We start from the raw sequence: 19,990 nt of genomic DNA, 5'->3' as shown, positions 1-19,990 counted from the left end.
AGATTTCATATTGAATAGCATTCGATTATACATAACTGTATTTAATGTTGCTACTCTGCTTGAATAACATTGATTTAATTTCCAAGGTAATTTGGATCTAGTTCAGGGTTGTCAAACTTGTAGTTATGGCTGCCCTCAAAGGGCCGTTTGTAACAGTGAATGGATGGAAATGTATAATTGCCTCATTACAGTATATTATGTTTTTTTTTACTGATGGATAACTTTCTTTGAAATCGTAAGTCAATTTGACAAACAGATACCTGTATATGGTCAGACTGGTCCCAATCTTATATTGATACTGGATATCGATCCAATATCTGCAAAAAAACAAGTATGGGATCGTATTATGTAAGGGTGCACAAAAAAATGAATTCACATCCAAATCGTGATTCTTATTCATGCCGATTCATCATTTTTGAAAATTGATTAAAAAAAATAAATAAATAAATAAAATATATATATATATATATATATATATATATATACATTATTTTTTTTTATTTTTTAGTAAGAATCAATTTCTAAAAATATGTTTTTAAGCTATCTCCATGCAACCAGAAGGAGCTCTTCTAACCTGTAACTTGTTTTGAAAAAGGGAGATGGACATAATATTTTTCCTAGCATGAAAAGAAGAAAGTGAGTGTGAAGGACAGTGCTGAGAAGAAGTGGATGATATTCATTGGAATTGAAGAAAGAAATCATCAAAAACATGAGCGAGCGTCTAGTTAGCTAACTTGGTGAAGCAGTTGAAGTATAGCACTGCTCGTCTGCACCATACTGAAGCGGTGTGAGTCGATAACCAGCCAAGGACGTTTATCCATAAAAATATGGAGAAGCTGCTGATGGTCTGTTTGACAGTGAAGCAGCTGAAAGGAGGAATTATTTTTTACAATTCTGTACTTCATAAAACTATTGCACTTGTTTTTACTACTTTCTATTGCATTGTTTTTATACAATGTTTCTCAGGGGTGCCCCAAAAAATCAATTCACATCCGAATCGGGATTCAAAAATCGATTTGGGGGAAAAAAAGTTTATAATTATTTTGAAGAACCACTTTTTAAAAATACATTTTAGGCCATCGCCATGCAACCAGAAGAAGCTTCTCTAACCTGTTTTAAAAAAAGTTTCATTGTAATTATTCTACTAAGTAATACATTGTCGGAATCAGCTTGAATCAAGAATTGATTCTAAATCAAGTCGTCACCTCAAGAATTGTAATCCGATCAAATCTTTCGGTGCACAAAGATTCACACCCCTATTAACTTGCATGTAAAATTTACGACAAACTACGATACAATTAGTCCTGCAGCGTGTTTACTTGTGTCATCCGTTAGCATCTAAATATCCTCCAATAAGCACACAAGGTTGGTGGTGTATTTTAGTCAAGGTATTTACAACAGGTGAACATGGTAGCCTACTAGGAGCCAGCAGCTACACAACAGTTGAGCACACCATAGCACACAAGCTAGACATACAGTATGTCATAAGTGTCCGTAATATGTTGCACATTTGTCAATATAAACAAGTATAAAATAATTATAGTTGCATTTTACATAAAAATACATTTCCAAGGCAGAAACTTATTAGAAAGTACCTAGTAACAAACGTGTTCGCATCGTTGATTTATTTACTTCGTCATGATCTTAACATCGTTATTCTTGGTACAAGTTGTCGCCAATAAACAATTACCACACCACTTAAATTTAAAGACAGTATAGGTCCATTCCAAATGGTTATCAAACAGTGTCTTTCGTGCCTGCCGTTGTTTTCGGAGTATTTTTAATTGATCAAACCTTTTAACACTACAAAATAAATGTATGTATGATTCCTGCTGATATCAGATCGGATTACGGTACTATTAGTATTGGCCAATACTCAAGGCTGCAATATCTGTATAAAGTTGTATCGGGACACATTCTAATTTAAGTATTTTTGATAACAAAAAAAAACCTTTGGATTATCTTGTTGCATGGTCAAATAGTCATTAAGTTTCGAAGATGGGCTTTCCGTGGCCACACAAGAAGTGGATCTGGGACTTGAGTGACGCCTCTAGTTAAAGTCAGTTTCTCATAAAGGAAACTGTTTGTGTCATGATAGTTACGGTTGCTACAACAGAAGGAAGTACCCTGTGAGGAAGTCCCCTTAAAATGTAATGTTTGCACAATGTTTTGGAAGGCAACAAGGAAGTGGATCATGTGTTATATAAAGACACACTACGCACGGTGAGAACAGTCATGTAGAGAATCTGTCACTAGAAGAGTTGCCATGGCGCTTACATCTGTTCTTAAAGGTAACCTGTTCTAATTTTAGCACATTTCATTCAGTGTATCTTTTATTAACTGCTAATTTCCCTCCACAGCTCTGGGGTCTTTAAGTCTGTTCCTGGCAAATTCAGCTCCAGGTATGTTTTTATCAATGGCTTCTTGTCTAAAGCAGCTTTTATTGTTTTATGATTATTTTAAACCTCTGTCCAGCAGTTTCTGAGAATCTTTCACCAGCCATCATTGGACCTGAGCACATTCAAATAAAGGCACAACCAGGTGAGACCATCTCTTTCTGCAGATAGCTATTAAACATCACAGTTCAATGCAAACTTATGACAATTTTTAAGCCTCAGTCTGTATGTGTGTTTTTCCTTTACAGGGCAGTCATTAATTCTACATTGTGAAGCCGTGACCAACAGTGAGCACGATGTGACGCTCCTCTACTGGCTCATCAACGGCTCATTCCCTGAAGACATTCCCAGCAATGACAGAATAACCGAATTGGAGACGTGAGTATTGGATTATGTTTGTGTCATTCAGTGCATATTTTCTTGGTAGTGTATACATTTATGTGTGTGTGTTTTATAGAGCAACATTTTTGGATGGTGCAATTGAGCAGCGGAGTTTGCTGCTAAAGAATGTTATCTTTGAGGACCTCGGCGCCACCTTCACCTGTGTGGTGATGAATAGTTTTGGTATGGTTTACAAGAATGTAACGCTCACAGCAAAAACTGGTGACTGTTATGCGTGAAAAAAAAAAACAATTTAAAAACATACTTTTGCTAGCTACCAATAAGGGGGAAATGAAATGATCATGTGAGGATGTTATTGTCTACACTGAAACTGTATGTAATGAATTATGTAATGTGTAACTCTATTTGGTAGTTAATTTATGAATCAGATAATTACGTATGAAGAATTGTGCAGATATGTCTGGGTTTAGGAAAAATGTAATGCTTCTTCCGGCAGAGATTATTCAAGAGATTATTTTTTATATTGTTTTCATAATAAAACAAATGAATAACACAGTAACCTTGACAGTACCTATAACTTTATTTATAATAAAAAATATACATATTTATTATGCTCTTTGGAATATTTGCTTGCCAGTTAGTTACATATACAGCGCATCCGGAAAGTATTCACAACGCTTCACTTTTTCCACATTGTTATGTTACAGCCTTATTCCAATAAATTAATTTTTGTCCTCAGAATTCTACAGACAATACCCCATAATCCAACCATCCATTTTATACCGCTTGTACCTCTGCAATGACAATGTGAAAAGTTATTTTCTAATTTTTTTTGCAAATGTATTAAAAATAGAAAACAAAAAGCACATGTACATAAGTATTCACAGCTCCTGCTCAACACTTTGTTGATGCACCTTTGGCAGCAATTACAGCCTCAAGTATTTTTGTATACAATGCCACAAACTTGACACACCTATCTTTGGGCCAGTCTTGCCCATTTCCTTTTTGCTGCACCTCTCAAGTGCCATCTCATGTCTCTGTACATTGCTGCATTCATCTTTCCCTCTATCCTGACTAGTTTCCCAGTTCCTTCCACTGAAAAACATCCCCACAGCATGATGGTGCCACCACCGGGCTTCACTGAGGGGATGGCATTGGCCTGGTGATTAGCGGTGCCTGGTTTCCTCCAAACGTGATTTTCAATTTTTTTAACTTTAATAAATTAGCAAATTAAAAAAAATTAAAAAATAAAATAATTTTGAGGACAAAAATGAATTTATTGTATTTTACAAATAAGGCTGGAACATAAAATGATCTGGAAAATGTGAAGCGCCTTCAATACGTATTTCCGGATGCACTGCAAAAACAAATTAATAATGCACACTTTTGACTGTCTGACACTTAATATGTTACGGAATTACACATCCAACTAAAACCTGCTTCTAATATCTTCCCTTTCGTGTAGCTGCACACCATGATGTCTGAAATAATAATAGTAATAAGTGTACCAGTAATCACAATATACTACACATTTGATGTCAATGGAATGCACTAACAAGGTGCAGAATTCAAAGTGGGAAGTGCCGCATCTTGAAAAAATAAAGAAAAACGTCTTCATCAAACCTGCTAAAACGTATGTATTTTATTAAATGCGACAAAAGACCAATTCAGTCCAATGCAGAGGACAACTTTCACCACACCTATTGTGTGTGTGACAATCATTGGTACTTTAACTTTAACTTTATTTATGCTCAGCAAATCAGTTTTTCTGGAGCGGTAGATGATGCCCCAGTCATATTATATTCTCTGAAGGGAGAATGTAATACAGTCACACACTTGCTGTATGGTACATCAACCTGTGCAATTTCATTATTCACTCAGCAGGGGGCAGACTATTCCTAGAAAGCTGAAGGGTCCACACCCTAGTTTTAAGAAACAAAGGAGTGCCTACTTTCTATACTGAAGCTTCTTGATGCCTGGCATAAAGTGTACAATTAGTGTGCCTAAATTGCTACAACAAAAGCAATTAAAGGAACGATCCATTTTTTAAATTTACTCTCCCTCCGGCTGTGAGAACAAAATGTGCGAAAAAGCAGCCTCACAGTACAATTGGTTTATGTCCACAGTTCCAGACTGTGTTCTCTCTGGTCTGCAGTCAAAGCTGTCATCGTTATGAGATGCACTCTGACCTCCAGCAATCGTCACATCCCCAGGGGAAGAACTACTTGAGGCCGTGACCATGGCCGCTGTTGTCAATCATTTCCTAAAAAAGCCTGCAGAGAAATATGAAGTACACCTCGGAACATGAGTGGCAAATATATGACCAATATAATACTCAATTGTAATATTACCTGTATGAAAAATATATATAAATACCAAAATAAATAAATAATTTAATATGAAAAAAATAAATAAATAAATATATATATATATATAAACACACACACACACACACACACATATTTATCTATCTATCCGCCATCCATCCATCCATCCACTACCGGTTGTCCCTTTTGAGGTCGCGGGGGATGCTGGAGCCTATCTCAGCTGCATTCGGGCAGAAGGCGGGGTACACCCTGGACAAGTCGCCACCTCATCACAGGGCCAACACAGATAGACAGACAACATTCACACACTAGGGCCAATTTAGTGTTGCCAATCAACCTATCCCCAGGTGCATGTCTTTGGAAGTGGGAGGAAGCCGGAGTACCCAAGGGAACCCACGCAGTCACGGGAAGAACATGCAAACTCCACACAGAAAGATCCCAAGCCCGGGATTGAACTCAGGACTTTCGTATTGTGAGGCACATGCACTAACCCATATATATATATATATATATATATATATATATATATATATATATATATATATTATATGTATATATATATATATATTTATAAATGTATTTTAGGGTACATGGTCTCCATCTAGTGGTACTCCAAAGAATCTCTTGATTAAAGTACAGTCATTTATTTTCCTATGTCCATACACAATTTTCCTGTTCAAACTGTGTGCAATGTTACAGTGGCCCAAAATATTTCATCCATCCATTCACTACCGCTTGTCGCTTTTGGGGTGGCGGGGGGTGCTGGAGCCTATCTCAGCTACTATCGGGCAGAAGGCAGGGTATACCCTGGACAAGTCGCCACTTCATCGCAGGGCCAACACAGACAACATTCACACTCACATTCACACACTAGGGCCAATTTTTTTAGTGTTGCCAATCAACCTATCCCCAGGTGCATGTGTTTGGAGGTGGGAGGAAGCCGGAGTACCCGGAGGGAACCCACACAGTCACGGGGAGAACATGCAAACTCCACACAGAAAGATTCCGAGCCCGGGATTGAACTCAGGCAATAAACCCTGTTCCACCGTGCTGCCCTTATTTAATATACTTGTTAAATAAAACATCGGCCTTGTTTTTAATGAATACTTAGGCCTACTATGCTACTATATTTTGATGTTGGTCATTAAGGTAATACTTGGTGAGCCAGGATTTTTCTTAGGTGCTCCTTGCTGAAAAATGTTTGAGAACCACTGTTCTTGAAGCCAAAAGTTCTTCTTCTAATGGAGTCCCGCCTTAAATAACAAGTGATATGCTGCCACCTAGAGGGTGGATGTGAAAAGTCAAGCAAGTAGTTGAGATGACAGGTTGCAAAATAAAATACATTGCTTTGTTAAAAACCTATAATTATTATTTTTCTTTCATTGTACTGCTAAAACAATCAATTATTAGAATGTAAAAAAGAGTTGTGTATCATTCCTTCATAATTTCTTATTGTAATTATTTCCTCAAATATTATTAGGTCCATATGAAATACAGTCACAATATTAGTCTCCCTGACGGAACAGCTTCCTGTAATTGTTTTTTGTTTTTTTATGATTATAGATTATTTATATAATGTCAGTGCTGACAGAGTGGGTATGGCTTAGTTGATAATCCATCTATCCATCCATTTTCTACCGCTTATTCCCTTCGGGGTCGCGGGGGGCGCTGGAGCCTATCTCAGCTACAATCGGGCGGAAGGCGGGGTACACCCTGGACAAGTCGCCACCTCATCACAGTGATAATGTTGATACCAATAACCTCTCAATAATCTGCCTGCCATGCTGAAGCCAAATAACTGCTGAAATAATTAATCGTAGTGACACATCTTTTATAATGCTATAGTATATTTGGTATGTAGTGCACTGAATAGATATTGAAACCCAGCCTAAAGCTGTTTCCAGTAGCATCCTTGTCTCCTTGCTGAGCATCTTTCCACTACACTGCCCTTTGTGTGCTAGAAGCTGAGCAGCCACAAAGAAAGCAGCAGGTAACAGTGTGTGTATGGGGGATGATTAGTGCCCACAGGAGTGCGACAGGCACACACGTCACTGCTGAAATATAGCTATGGTGGGTAGATGCCATAAATGTTACAAAACTCATACATGCAGAATGTTAATATTTGAAACATATTTTTGGCCACGCATGGCCACTTCCATTTATGCCTTGAGATTTGATTATCCTCCAAATGAGACAGGATTTACCCCCCCGGTATTTATGTTAATATTCAGAAAAATCAATCAAAGTTGACTTATGTAGCCGTTAATCACAAATGCCTCAAAGGGCTGCACAAACCACAGCGACATCCTCGGATCTGATCCCACATCTGATCCCACTTAATCCAGTGGGACAACGATACATTTTGGAAAGATCGCAGATTTGGGGACCTGGGACCGCCCTCCTGGCCTCTCCCCTGGGTGATCGGTTCAATGGATGCTGAGTGGATACAGTTAATAACGTGAGAGTCCAGTCCATTGGTAGGCCGGCAGGGGATCCTCTTGTATGTAGGCAAGACAGCAGCACAGACACGTCACCAAATGATGCACAGAAGAGTGGCCACCTGATAACCTCTCCAGGCAGTAGAGAGTTGCAGAGCAGAAAAGAGAGATATGGCAGATCAACTCGTTTAAAATTGGGTCTATTTAAAGGCTAGGATGTACAAATTAGTTTCAAGATGGGACTTAAATGCTTCTACTGAGGTAGAATCTCTTGACTGTTAGCGGGAGGGCATTCCAGAGTACTGGAGCCCAATTAGAAAACACTCTATAGGCTTTTTTTGGGCTCTTGGAATGACTAATAAGCCGGAGTTCTTAGAACGCAAATTTCTGGCCGGCACATATGGTACAATATAATCCGCAAGATAAGATGGAGCTAGACCGTTTAGTATTTTATACGCAAGTAGTAAAACCTTAAAGTCGCATCCTAAGTGCACAGGAAGCCAGTGCAGGTGAGCCAGTATAGGAGTATTATGATCAAACTTTCTTCTTCTTGTCAGAAGTCTAGCAGTCGCATTTTGTACCAACTGTAATCTTTTAATGCCAAACATGAGGAGACCCAGAAATAATACGTTACAGTAATCGAGACGAGACGTAACGGATGCATGAATCTCCGTGTCGGTGGTGGACAAATTGGGACGAATTTTAGCGATATTATGGAGATGAAAGAAGGCCGTTTTAGCGACACTCTTAATGTGTGACTCAAACGAGAGAGTTGGGTTGAAGATAACACCGTGATTCTTTACCAAGTCGCTTTGTATAATTGTTTTGTTGTCAAATGTTAAGGTGGTATTATTAAATAAGTGCCGGTGTCTAGCAGGACCGATAAATCAACATTTCTATTTTCTTAGCGTTGAGTTGCAAGAAGTTAGCGGACATCCATTGTTTAATTTCATTAAGACACGCCTCCAGCTGACTACAATCCGGCGTGTTGGTCAGCTTTAGGGGCATGTAGAGTTGAATGTCATCATCATAACAGTGAAGCTAACGCCGTATTTGCGTATGATGTCACCTAGCGGCAGCATGTAGATACTGAAGAGTGCAGGGCCAAGAACCGAACCCTGTGGAACTCTACACGCTACTTTAACATACTCTGAGGTCACATTGTTATGGGAGACACACTGCATCCTGTCAGTAAGATAAGAGTTAAACCAAAAAAAGGCTAAGTCTGACATACCAATACGTGACTTAATACGTGCTAATAGAATGTTAGGATCGACGATATCGGAAGCAGCGCTAAGATCAAGTAGCAGCAACATGCATGACACATCAGCATCCATAGTTAGCAATATATAATTAGTCACTTTAGAGAAGGCTTTCTCCGTAGAGTGATATTTTTTTAGAGGCTTTTCGAGATAAAGGGAAGGTGGGACCGTAGTTTACCATGAGGTCAGAATCGTGGTTAGGTCTTTTGAGCAAAGGATGAATAACCGCTTTTCTGAATGCTAGGGGAACAGTGCCAAAGGAGTGCCAAAAATGCTAACTACATTTTGGTAGTGTACATTGTATTTTAATTACAGTATATGCTGTCAAGTGCCTCGTTCTAATAAGAGCGACGCTGCTGATTGCAGAAACTTTTGCTTGTTACAAAGGGGTCAATGTCAGACAACACTTGTTATCTGTTGTTTGCTAACACGCTAAAATTCTTTAAGACAGTTATTTCACAGTACTATCCTTGTGTATTATCTGCCGTGGTCGCTGTTGTGTGTGTGTGTGTGTGCATGCGTGCGTGGGTGAGTGAAGGGATGAAAAGCTCTGACTCACTGTGGAAGAACACTGCCACCTGCTGGTTTTGCATGTCTAGATCTCTAGATTCAGAATTTACATTTTTGTTTCTTGACAGAAAGTAATCCCCTTTGGAGTGTGTCATGCGCCTTTAGGGATGTAACAATATGCAAATTTCATATCACGGTTATTATTATTATCACAATATGTGCTCAAAAAGTACTTATACACTCACAGAAATCTACTTTTTCAAGTTTTCTTTTTTAAACAATGTGTCTTGTCTTCATGCTAGCATTTATCCAAGCAAGCAGTTAGCATGCCATTTCTTTAGGAACCAACCTGTGGCCTTGTGGTGAGATCAGTAGGTCGTGAGTTCGAACCCCGGCCGAGTCATACCAAAGACTATAAAAATGGGACCCATTGGGGGTTAAATCATCAAAATGATTCCCGAGCGCGGCCACCGCTGCTGCTCACTGCTCCCCTCAGAGGTGGAACAAGGGGATGGGTCAAATTCAGAGGGTAATTTCAGTGTGACTATCAGTGGTACTTTAACTTTAACTTTTTAAATGAGCACAATCAGTACGTTTTTTTAACGTGTAATCGGTTATACGATATGTAAAGTTTGAAACTATAATACTAAGAGTTGGTAATTTTACCGCATTTCATTACACCATTTATTGTTACATGTCGACATGCGTCCCTCAAAAAATGTCCAACTTTGCGTCAATGGCGCAGAGCTGTGATTGGTCGAATTTTCTTCCACTCTGGTTTTGTCGCAACTTGTATAAAAACGTGCTATTTTTTTCCAATAATTAACTCCAACATGTTCAGATTTCCTTGGAGATGACTTCCATTTTATATTCCTTACTGATGAAAGGCGAAGAGGGGCAACCAGGCAGTTTGCCAGAACACGTCAACCAAGTAAGGCTGCAGAGTCACGACAATGTGACGTGTTGTGCTGCATCAGCTGATGTCAACAATGTTGTGTGAGCACAAAGTAATTGTCGGTGCATTCTGGGATATAACACAAGTCCAAGCACTTTGATAAAGAAGGGGAGAAACACTATTCAATTCAAGAAAAAGGTTTTGGCAAAGTACGCAGGTATGGTGTCTGTAGAGCTCGCCCCTCTGTCCCCTCTTCCGTAGCTACTCCTCACTGTCTAGACAGGGACAACAAGGACGAGGAAACATAAAATCTTATAAGTGTGTAGTTACATTAAAAACATTTGATGAAGTGATAAGTGGGTATATCATTGAGATAGAAATATATATATATATATATATATATATATATATATATATATATATATATATATATATATATATATATATGTATGTACAGTATATATATATATATATGTATGTATATATATATATATATATATATGTGTGTATATATATATATATATGTATATATATATATATATATATATATATATATACTGTATATATATACATATACAGTACAGGCCAATCGTTTCGACACATCTTCTCCTCATTCAATGCGTTTTCTTCATTTTCATGACTATTTACATTGTAGATTGTCACTGAAGGCATCAAAACTATGAATTAACACATGTGTGATTATGTACTTAACAAAAAAAAGGTGAAATAACTGTAAAACATGTTTTGTATTCTAGTTTCTTCCAAATGGCCACCCTTTGCTCTGATTACGGCTTTGCACACTCTTGGCATTCTCTCGATGAGCTTCAAGCACACCTGTGAACTGAAAACCATTTCAGGTGACTACCTCTTCAAGCTCATTGAGAGAATGCCAAGGGTGTGCAAAAAAGTAATCAGAGCAAAGGGTAGCTATTTTGAAGAAACTAGAATATAAAACATGTTTTCAGTTATTTCACCTTTTTCTTGTTCAGTACATAACTCCACATGTGTTCATTCATAGTTTTGATGCCTTCAGTGACAACCTACAATGTAAATAGTCATGAAAATAAAGAAAACGCATTGAATGAAAAGGTGTGTCCAAACATTTGGCCTGTACTGTATATACATATGTATATGTATATGTATATATATATATATATATATATATATATATATATATATATATATATATATATATATATATATATATATATATATATATATATACTGTATATATACAGGTAAAAGCCAGTAAATTAGAATATTTTGAAAAACTTGATTTATTTCAGTAATTGCATTCAAAAGGTGTAACTTGTACATTATATTTATTCATTGCACACAGACTGATGCATTCAAATGTTTATTTCATTTAATTTTGATGATTTGAAGTGGCAACAAATGAAAATCCAAAATTCCGTGTGTCACAAAATTGTTCTAAATTGGCCCGCCAACTCCCCTGACCTTAGCCCCATAGAAAATCTGTGGGGTATTGTGAAAAGGAAGATGCAGAATGCCAGACCCAAAAACGCAGAAGAGTTGAAGGCCACTATCAGAGCAACCTGGGCTCTCATAACACCTGAGCAGTGCCAGAAACTCATCGACTCCATGCCACGCCGCATTAACGCAGTAATTGAGGCAAAAGGAGCTCCAACCAAGTATTGAGTATTGTACATGCTCATATTTTTCATTTTCATACTTTTCAGTTGGCCAACATTTCTAAAAATCCCTTTTTTGTATTAGCCTTAAGTAATATTCAAATTTTGTGACACACGGAATTTTGGATTTTCATTTGTTGCCACTTCAAATCATCAAAATTAAATGAAATAAACATTTGAATGCATCAGTCTGTGTGCAATGAATAAATATAATGTACAAGTTACACCTTTTGAATGCAATTACTGAAATAAATCAAGTTTTTCAAAATATTCTAATTTACTGGCTTTTACCTGTATATGTATATGTATATGTATATATATATATATATATATATATATATATATATATATATATATATATATATATATATATATATATATATATATACACACATACATACAACATGTTGATGTGTATGGTCATTATGCATTGTATTGTTGATCAAGAATCAAATTATTATACATTATAATATTCAACAGAACATGTTTGTGCTTTTTCCTTTTATTCTTTCCTTTTTTGTCTTTTAATGCTGTTTTCAGATGACTATATTGGGGATTTTGTTTGGATGTTTTTTTTGTAAATGGAGACTATTTTTGGTAACACTTTAGTATGGGGAACATATTGTAAGTAACAAAGACTTAATTTAGAGTTATTTGGTCAGGGTTAGGGTTAGAGGATTAGGGTTATATGGCCATAATAAGGCCATGCAGAATAAGGCATTAATAAGTACTTAATCATGACTAATTAAGAGCCAATATGTTACTAATTTGCATTTTAATAAGCAACTAATTAATGGTGAATATATTCCCCATACTAAAGTGTTACCCTATTTTTGGTTTGTTCTGAATAATCTATAGTGTGTGAATGTTGTCTGTCTATCTGTGTTGGCCCAGCGATGAATTGGCGACTTGTCCACGGTGTACCCCGCCTTCCGCCCGAATGCAGCTGGGATAGGCTCCAGCACCCCCCGCGACTCCGAAAGGGACAAGCGGTAGGAAATAGATAGCTGGATGAATAAAATAATGAAAAAAGGGTACTTTATATGGATTTTGCATTGTTTCCTGCTTGTAAAATTCAAATGATTCTGATATTTGAGGTTTCTGGAAGGGATTTGTTGGTCTTACGTTGTTTCCTTTAAGGAACATTGTTCGGCTTTTCATACAATTCGGTTTTCAATGCGCCCTTTGGAACGATCGAGGCACTCATGTAGATTTTAATTGACATATCTGGCGCAGTTTTCCCCCATGTCACTGAAAGCGCGGATTTGTTTATCTGCTCTATACCTTGCATTGTTGGCATCCTAAATCAAACCTTATTGCCACTTACATGAAATTCCTTCAGAAGCCCCTCCCCCTTGCCCCCCCCCCCCCTCTCCTCCTCCCCCTCCTCCTTGTCAGAGCTCGGTGGCATGAATCAGCCTCCTCATACCCACGCAGTGTGCGCGCAGTGGGCTGTGCCTCCTCCATGTCTGTGCAATGTGAGGGGAGGATGCTCCCAGGCAACCTGAGCTTCCAACAGTCCCGCACAAAGCAGCCGGTGGCTTCAACGCTGCCGCTCGGATGTATTTTGCGAGCAGCGCGGTCGTGCAGCATCCTCTTCTTCATCCTCTTCATCCCTCGGAGCCTGACACGCATGACAAGTAAAGCAGCTCTTTGATGCCAACACAGGAATGTGCCCATAAGTGTGTAGGTCGTCAAGTCACATTTCGCAGATTTACCTCCTCTTTTTTCCTAAAAACATTCATCCTGCACATTTTTGTGTGTGTTTTATTTGTATTTTGTTGCACGGAGGAGGTCGTTTTTTTTTTTTTTCTTTTTTCTTTTTTTTTCTTTTTGCCAAGACAAACTTGTGTGCATGGCTCTGGTCATGGAGCCCGTCAGCAAGTGGAGCTCCGGCCAAGTGGTGGAGTGGATGAAAGGTAAGATTTGCACACACATTCATATGCATATGGTAATGTTTATTCAATGTGCAGTGCACGTCTCACAAAGCACCTGATGATCCATTTGTTGTTGTTGTTGTTGTTGGAGGTAAACCTGCAGAGCAGTTACACCATGTAAACAAACCTCCATTGTGCCCTTTTGTGCCTCCCAGAAGGAGCCTTTTTTTAAATCACCCAAATCTAACCGGATATCATCATAAACCCAATAAGAGCTATAATATTGGGACTTTATGAAAGCATCTCAGCAAGTCACTCATCCACAGATGCTCTGTGAAGTGACTACAGACCACTTGATTAGGTACACCTGCACATTTCCAGCAAACATAATAATGCAACATTTTGATTTGGCGTCTATTTATTTAGAAATAGGCGTTATCTTTATCATTGTATTTAAAAAATGTTTGCCCTCTAATGTAGGTCTATAAGGTTAATAATACATAATGGCTCCATGACTGCTATTTATCCGCTATTTATTTACAACATTATTTCTGTGAAGAGTTTACTCCAGTATGTACTAATTTATCATTGATATATGTCATATGACTTGTTTTATTTAATGTTCATTTTATTTGAAAACATTACAATAATACTGTTGAATTTGTTTATATCTTTTTTTTACACATTCTTTTTTTCTTTAACATCACTCAAACTAAACTGTCAGTTTTTTGTTTTTTTAATAATTATTAGTAGAGTATTTACGAGTTTAATTGGTTTTGTGATGGCCCCCATTTAAATTAATTTAAACCAAATTAATTGACGCTTTGCCTCCAAAACAGCTCAATTATTGTACATGTAACAGACCTTTTAAAAATAATAACTAACTCTTATATAAGAAATAAGGATAAAAACAATACAATAACATGTATTTTGTTTATGTATTTATTTGACAGGGACAGTACAATTAAACATTGCTACCCATAGGTAACCTATACATAAGATTTCTAACCACAGGCTCATTTGCAACCCTTGTCCCTGGTTAGGCTTTAAAAAAAGGTTGAGAAAAGTAAAAAAAAAAAACACACAAAAGGATTAAGCCAAGTACAATAAATCTAAACACATTAAAAAATAATTGGCCCCATTTGTACATACTACATCCAGTTCTAGTGCTCACACTTCTGATGTACTAAACCAACAATAGTTTTATGAAGTAATGCAATATGAAGTATTAGTAATGTAATAATAATAGTATTTACCTCGGAGAGTGGACTTCTACAGTATCTCCTTCCAGCTTCTACTCCGTCAAACACACAGTCAGCAGCTTCACTATATTTTCATGGATAAATGTTGGCCATTTAGATATTATAGCTCCTTGGCTGGTGTTCAACTCATTCTGCCTCAGTATAGTGAAGACTAGCAGTGATACATTTCAAATTACTTCACCTGCTGCGATGATTTCTTTCTCTAATTTAATGAATATCATCCACGTCTTCCTCATCAGTCTCCTTCACACTCACTTCCTTCCTTCCTGTGGTTGAAAAACAAAGTTATGTCCATCTCTAGCTACAAGCTAATGCTAGCGAGTAGTTTTGTTTACATTTACAGGCATTTTCACTGTGACATTTGCTATGCCAACTAATGGCGAGGATGCTTATGACTTAAATTTTTGCTTGCAACTTAAAGTATAACAATTATTTCAAAACACTCTTAAGTTGGGACACTTCTAAATTGAGGTACCGATGTATTGAACATTTTTTTAACATTATCCAAAACAATTATTTATACCATTTAGCAGGTGTACCTAATATGTAATTGCTACTTTTTGAGATAGGCTCCAGCACCCCCGTGACCCCAAAAGGGACAAGCGGTAGGTGTGTGTGTGTGTGTGTGTGTGTGTGTGTGTGTGTGTGTGTGTGTGTGTGTGTGTGTGTGTGTGTGTGTATGCGTGTGTGGGTGTATGATGGGGAAGGGCATAATTGACAAATTGATTGGTAAACATTTGGTTGAATGTGTGTACAAAATGAGTGCAGTACTCAGATTCAACCAACAGTGGCGCTGTTGATTCAGTTTATACTAATCTTTAGTCTAAAGAAGAAGAACATAATGTTAGCTATGAAAAGTATTAGCTCCAGCTATGCTAAAAAATAAACATTATTATGCTTCGTACAATAGCATAGAAAACAAAAAATGACAACCATTGTTAGTTATAAACCTTTTCATGATGAGTAATTCTCAAAAAGGAAGGGAGCACTCTCATTATTGGTAAGACTTGCTAGCTTGACATTTTTTGTTGTGAAGTTTGACTGTCAACAGTTAACTTATGGCAAGTATATATACAATGTTACTTTAAACACTGACAATGGTATATCAAGGTAATATTTCTGAATTTTAATACGTTGGCTAAAGTTACTCATAACCCTGTTGCTTTAAAGCCATTTTACTGTAGAGAACAGATTACTAGATAGATGAAAGGGCATCTCTATCCTCCTTCAAAACCGCACTAAAAAAACACCTCCGGGCAACTTCAACCCTAAACTAACACCCTCCCTTCCTCATCATACCTCCTCGGATTGTAAATAATCAAATGTAAACAATCAAATGTAGTCACTTTTTCTTATAATTTCTGATCTCTCTCTCCGTGTCCAATACTTGCTGTACATATGTACCAAGTCAGACCTACACTGTTCCAATGTCAATTTCTCTGATGATGCAATTGTTGATGACTGAAGTGTTGATTCCAACCAAACTTAACCCCCCGCCCCCCTCCATATCCCACACCCCAGATTGTAAATAATGTAAATAATTCAATTTATATACTGTGATGATTATCTTGTGTGATGACTGTATTTTGAAAATAGTATATATCTGTATCATGAATCAATTTAAGTGGACCCCGACTTAAACAAGTTGAAAAACTTATTCGGGTGTTACCATTTAGTGGTCAATTGTACGGAATATGTACTTCACTGTGCAATCTACTAATAAAGTTTCAATCAATCAATCAATGGATAAGTGATCGACCCAAATGTTTATTTCAGGACCGATACCAATACCGATTATTAGTAGTCAAGGAGGCCCATAACCGATATTTGGAGCTGATATTCATTTGCAGTAAAAGTTATTTAAACATCACTAGTATAGGTCAGTAAAGAGCTGGACAAGGTTTTATGTTTTTAACATTTTAGGAATTGTTGAACCACTAGCGACATAATGTTTTATGCGTCGCTCATGTCGTGGTTAATTTAGCAACAAAAAACATTTCACAATCATCTTTATTACATGCGTCTAAGAGGAGCATCAACATTTGCATTCATTTCATTTTCCTTTATTTAACCAGGTAAAAAAAACTTATTGAGATTAAAATCTCTTTTGCAAGAGTGACCGGGGAGAGCAGCAAAACAGGTTTCATAAATCAATAGAACAACAACAAAAAACAGGAGCAATCACACACTATACTTAAAAGTACACATTACTTAAAACATAAATATAAAGCACGCAATAGTTAAAAAATAAAATGTTTCAATGAAAACAATTTAAAAACAAGTACAGTGCCCAATATAACTAGTTTTCCGATCCTTTCAAATGGATTGAAATTCCCCCAAAAGATCAGTTCAGGTAGCCTCAGATCCGTTTGTAATTCATTCCGTGACCACGGAGCAGAAAATCTGAAGGCTTTTTAAAATTCTAGCGACTAAAGTCTCTACACAAAAGAACAGAAATAAGGGCGGACAAGACCAAGAAGTGTTTTATATACAAAAAACATCCTTCGAGAAACTCTGCGGACTGACATTTGCATTTAAAAATATGGAACATTTCCTGATATTAATAATAATAATTGGATAATAATTTATATTATATTATTTTAGAGAGTTTGTATGTTCTCCCCGTGACTGCGTGGGTTCCCTCCAGGTACTCCGGCTTTCTCCCACCTCCAAAGACATGCACCTGGGGATAGGCTGATTGGCACCACTAAATTGGCCCTAGTGTGTGAATGTGAGTGTGAATGTTGTCTGTCTATCGGTGTTGGCCCTGCGATGAGGTGGTCCAGGGTGTACCCCGCCTTCCGCCCAAATGCAGCTGAGATAGGCTCCAGCACTCCCGCGACCCCGAACGGGACAAGCGGTAGAAAATGGATGAATGGATGGATACTAATTTATGATTTATAATTGGATTTTTCTACATCACAATAACTTGCAAGCTAATCAATTTTATAGCAGTTTATGCATTTAATACATTTTGATATTTCCTTGTGAGGAACCCTGAAATATTGGTTGGTTGGTAGGTGGAGGCTTATTTTGAACATGTATACAGTTTCAATATAATACATCACACATTTTACATATTTTAATTTCTCTTTAAAACCTGTCGGAAAAGGAGTAGCAAGAACCTAATCTTATTTAATCTTACCCCTTTTCCATTTCATAACAATTACTAACACATATGTTCTCTACCTGTTCTCAATTTGTCAGAGCACGGCAGAGCAGTTAGCAGAAAGGAGCACTCGTTATTACTACTAACGTAGTCTCTACTTATCACATTTTTGATACTAAATACTAGTATCATATGTATATATATCATATCTGCTGATGTATTTCTGTTGAAGTTGTAAAAAAAAAAAAAAAAAAAAAAAAAAATATATATATATATATATATATATATATATACACATATATATATATATATATATATACACATATATATATATATATATATATATATATATATATATATATATATAAGCTCAATATACACATATGACATACGTCAAAATGCCAAATATCGGCTGGGTCCATAATCAGTCGATCCTTAGTAGGGATAAATAGATAGATGGACGGACAGGTGAATACATGGATGGATAACCACACAGATAGATGTATGGATCGCTATAGACATATAGAGATATAAAGATGGATGGATAGCATCACAAGCAGATTGTGATGCTATCCATGCTAATGGTGTTTGAGGGTGTTGTGCTGTTGTGCTGTGCCACGTGCTCACGTGTTTGGCCACAGGTCCTCGAGGATGCTTCAAATGATGTATACCTTTCCTGACGCGCGCGCACACACGCACACACACACACACACACACACACACACACACAAACGATGCACGTTCTCACTGCAAGGATCACACAATATTAATGGTACAAACAGATGTCTGCTGTTTATGGCTGCTCAGATGAAAGGGCACACACTCGTGTAGTTGCATGATGTAATTATGTGGAGTGTGGAGCGGTTAAACCAAGATGATGTGTAAAGAAATGAAGGGGAAGAGAGAGTCTTCAGTTTCCCACATGTGACAAGTGGAGCAGTGACGGTTACAGCGCCCGGGGCCCAGCAATGGTGATGCAAAGTGAGGGAGGGGGGGGGGGATGGGGCAAGACTATGGTCGTTGTTGGTGATGAAGGGGAAGCGGGGGGTGGGGGTAGGGGGCGTAGGGGGGGGGGGGGGGGGGGGGCGGGAGGGGCACTTCTTAGGCCTGGCTGCATTTTGCGGTTACCATTCAGTGTCTCCATTATTAGCATTGGGCTCTGTGATGTCACTGGAGGCCAAACAGGGGCGCCCTGTGACCTTCCCACAATCCCACTCTCCACCCCCCACCATAGTGCTTTGTGTGTGCAAGACGCTTTATTCCCAGCTGTGACAAAGCCGCTTTAAAGGAGAGATTCTCATTAGGGGAAGAGAAAATAATTCCACTTTTGACTCCTTTTTGGAAAAACAGTGCATCTACTTTCTCGAAGTCTTTTGCATTTCTGCATTTTCATCCCTACATGCGTGCAATGATAAATGGTGAACCCAATTGGCTCATGTTTACAATGTTTTATTACCCCCCAACCATTGGATTATTATAATGAATACTGCGCTTCTTCTCCTCGTGACTGGTAATCTGACCTGGTCATGAAATGGACAAGAAAACCGATGTAGCAGAGATTACTTTGGTATAATCGGCACAGCATCATCAGAGTGATACTGGCAAACAAGACAGTTAGGCCTTCATTAAAAATATTTTTTTAATATTTATTGTACACCTATTTGTACCTAATATTGTATACTTAATAGTACCTAATGTTTATTAATTGTATTGAAGTAATTCATACTTTGGTTTTTATCTTATTAGTTATGTTAGATTTTTTTTAGTTCTAGTTATTCATTGTATATTTGTTTTGTATATATCAATTTTTTAAATCTCAATATGTTTTATTGGTATTTTGTCCTATCCCCCCAGGTGCATGTCACTAAATTGGCCCTAGTGTGTGCATGTGAGTGTGAATGTTGTCTGTCTATCTGTGTT

At 37.5% G+C, this 19,990-nt stretch overlaps 2 protein-coding genes across 8 annotated transcripts in view; both read left to right on the top strand.

Moving 5' to 3' along the window:
* Positions 1 to 1,093: 1,093 nt before the first annotated feature.
* LOC133607521 (interleukin-1 receptor accessory protein-like) lies at positions 1,094 to 3,346 on the top strand. 2 transcript variants are annotated; one of them, XM_061962230.2, is made up of 5 exons: positions 1,094 to 2,291; positions 2,361 to 2,402; positions 2,476 to 2,541; positions 2,645 to 2,774; positions 2,854 to 3,346. In XM_061962230.2, the coding sequence occupies exons 1-5, from the start codon at positions 2,267 to 2,269 to the stop codon at positions 3,014 to 3,016; spliced, it is 426 nt and encodes a 141-aa protein (XP_061818214.1). In that variant the 5' UTR covers positions 1,094 to 2,266; the 3' UTR covers positions 3,017 to 3,346. The 2 variants fall into 2 exon arrangements, with proteins under 2 accessions (XP_061818214.1, XP_061818215.1); XM_061962231.2 differs by having other exon boundaries at positions 1,579 to 2,291; positions 2,479 to 2,541.
* A 9,931-nt stretch (positions 3,347 to 13,277) lies between these two features.
* LOC133607523 (connector enhancer of kinase suppressor of ras 2-like) overlaps positions 13,278 to 19,990 on the top strand; it is a 76,710-nt gene continuing 69,997 nt past the window's right edge. For all 6 annotated transcript variants that reach the window (XM_061962237.1, XM_061962238.1, XM_061962235.1 and 3 more), the window contains exon 1: positions 13,278 to 13,741. In XM_061962237.1, coding sequence (XP_061818221.1) covers positions 13,678 to 13,741 — 64 coding nt within the window. In that variant the 5' untranslated portion in view covers positions 13,278 to 13,677. The remainder of the gene's footprint in view (positions 13,742 to 19,990) is intronic.

Source organism: Nerophis lumbriciformis, linkage group LG09 (assembly GCF_033978685.3).
Source record: "Nerophis lumbriciformis linkage group LG09, RoL_Nlum_v2.1, whole genome shotgun sequence".
NCBI lineage: Eukaryota > Metazoa > Chordata > Actinopteri > Syngnathiformes > Syngnathidae > Nerophis > Nerophis lumbriciformis.
Note: the sequence above shows the minus strand (reverse complement) of the source record. Positions and strands in the feature narration are given on the sequence as shown.

Bases quoted from the DNA above. Each gene is read 5' to 3' on its own strand.
- LOC133607521 (XM_061962230.2), top strand. From the start codon at position 2,267: ATGGCGCTTACATCTGTTCTTAAAG. The intron at 2,403-2,475 runs GTATGTTTTTAT...ACCTCTGTCCAG, and splicing joins CCTGGCAAATTCAGCTCCAG to CAGTTTCTGAGAATCTTTCA. The intron at 2,542-2,644 runs GTGAGACCATCT...TTTCCTTTACAG, and splicing joins TCAAATAAAGGCACAACCAG to GGCAGTCATTAATTCTACAT.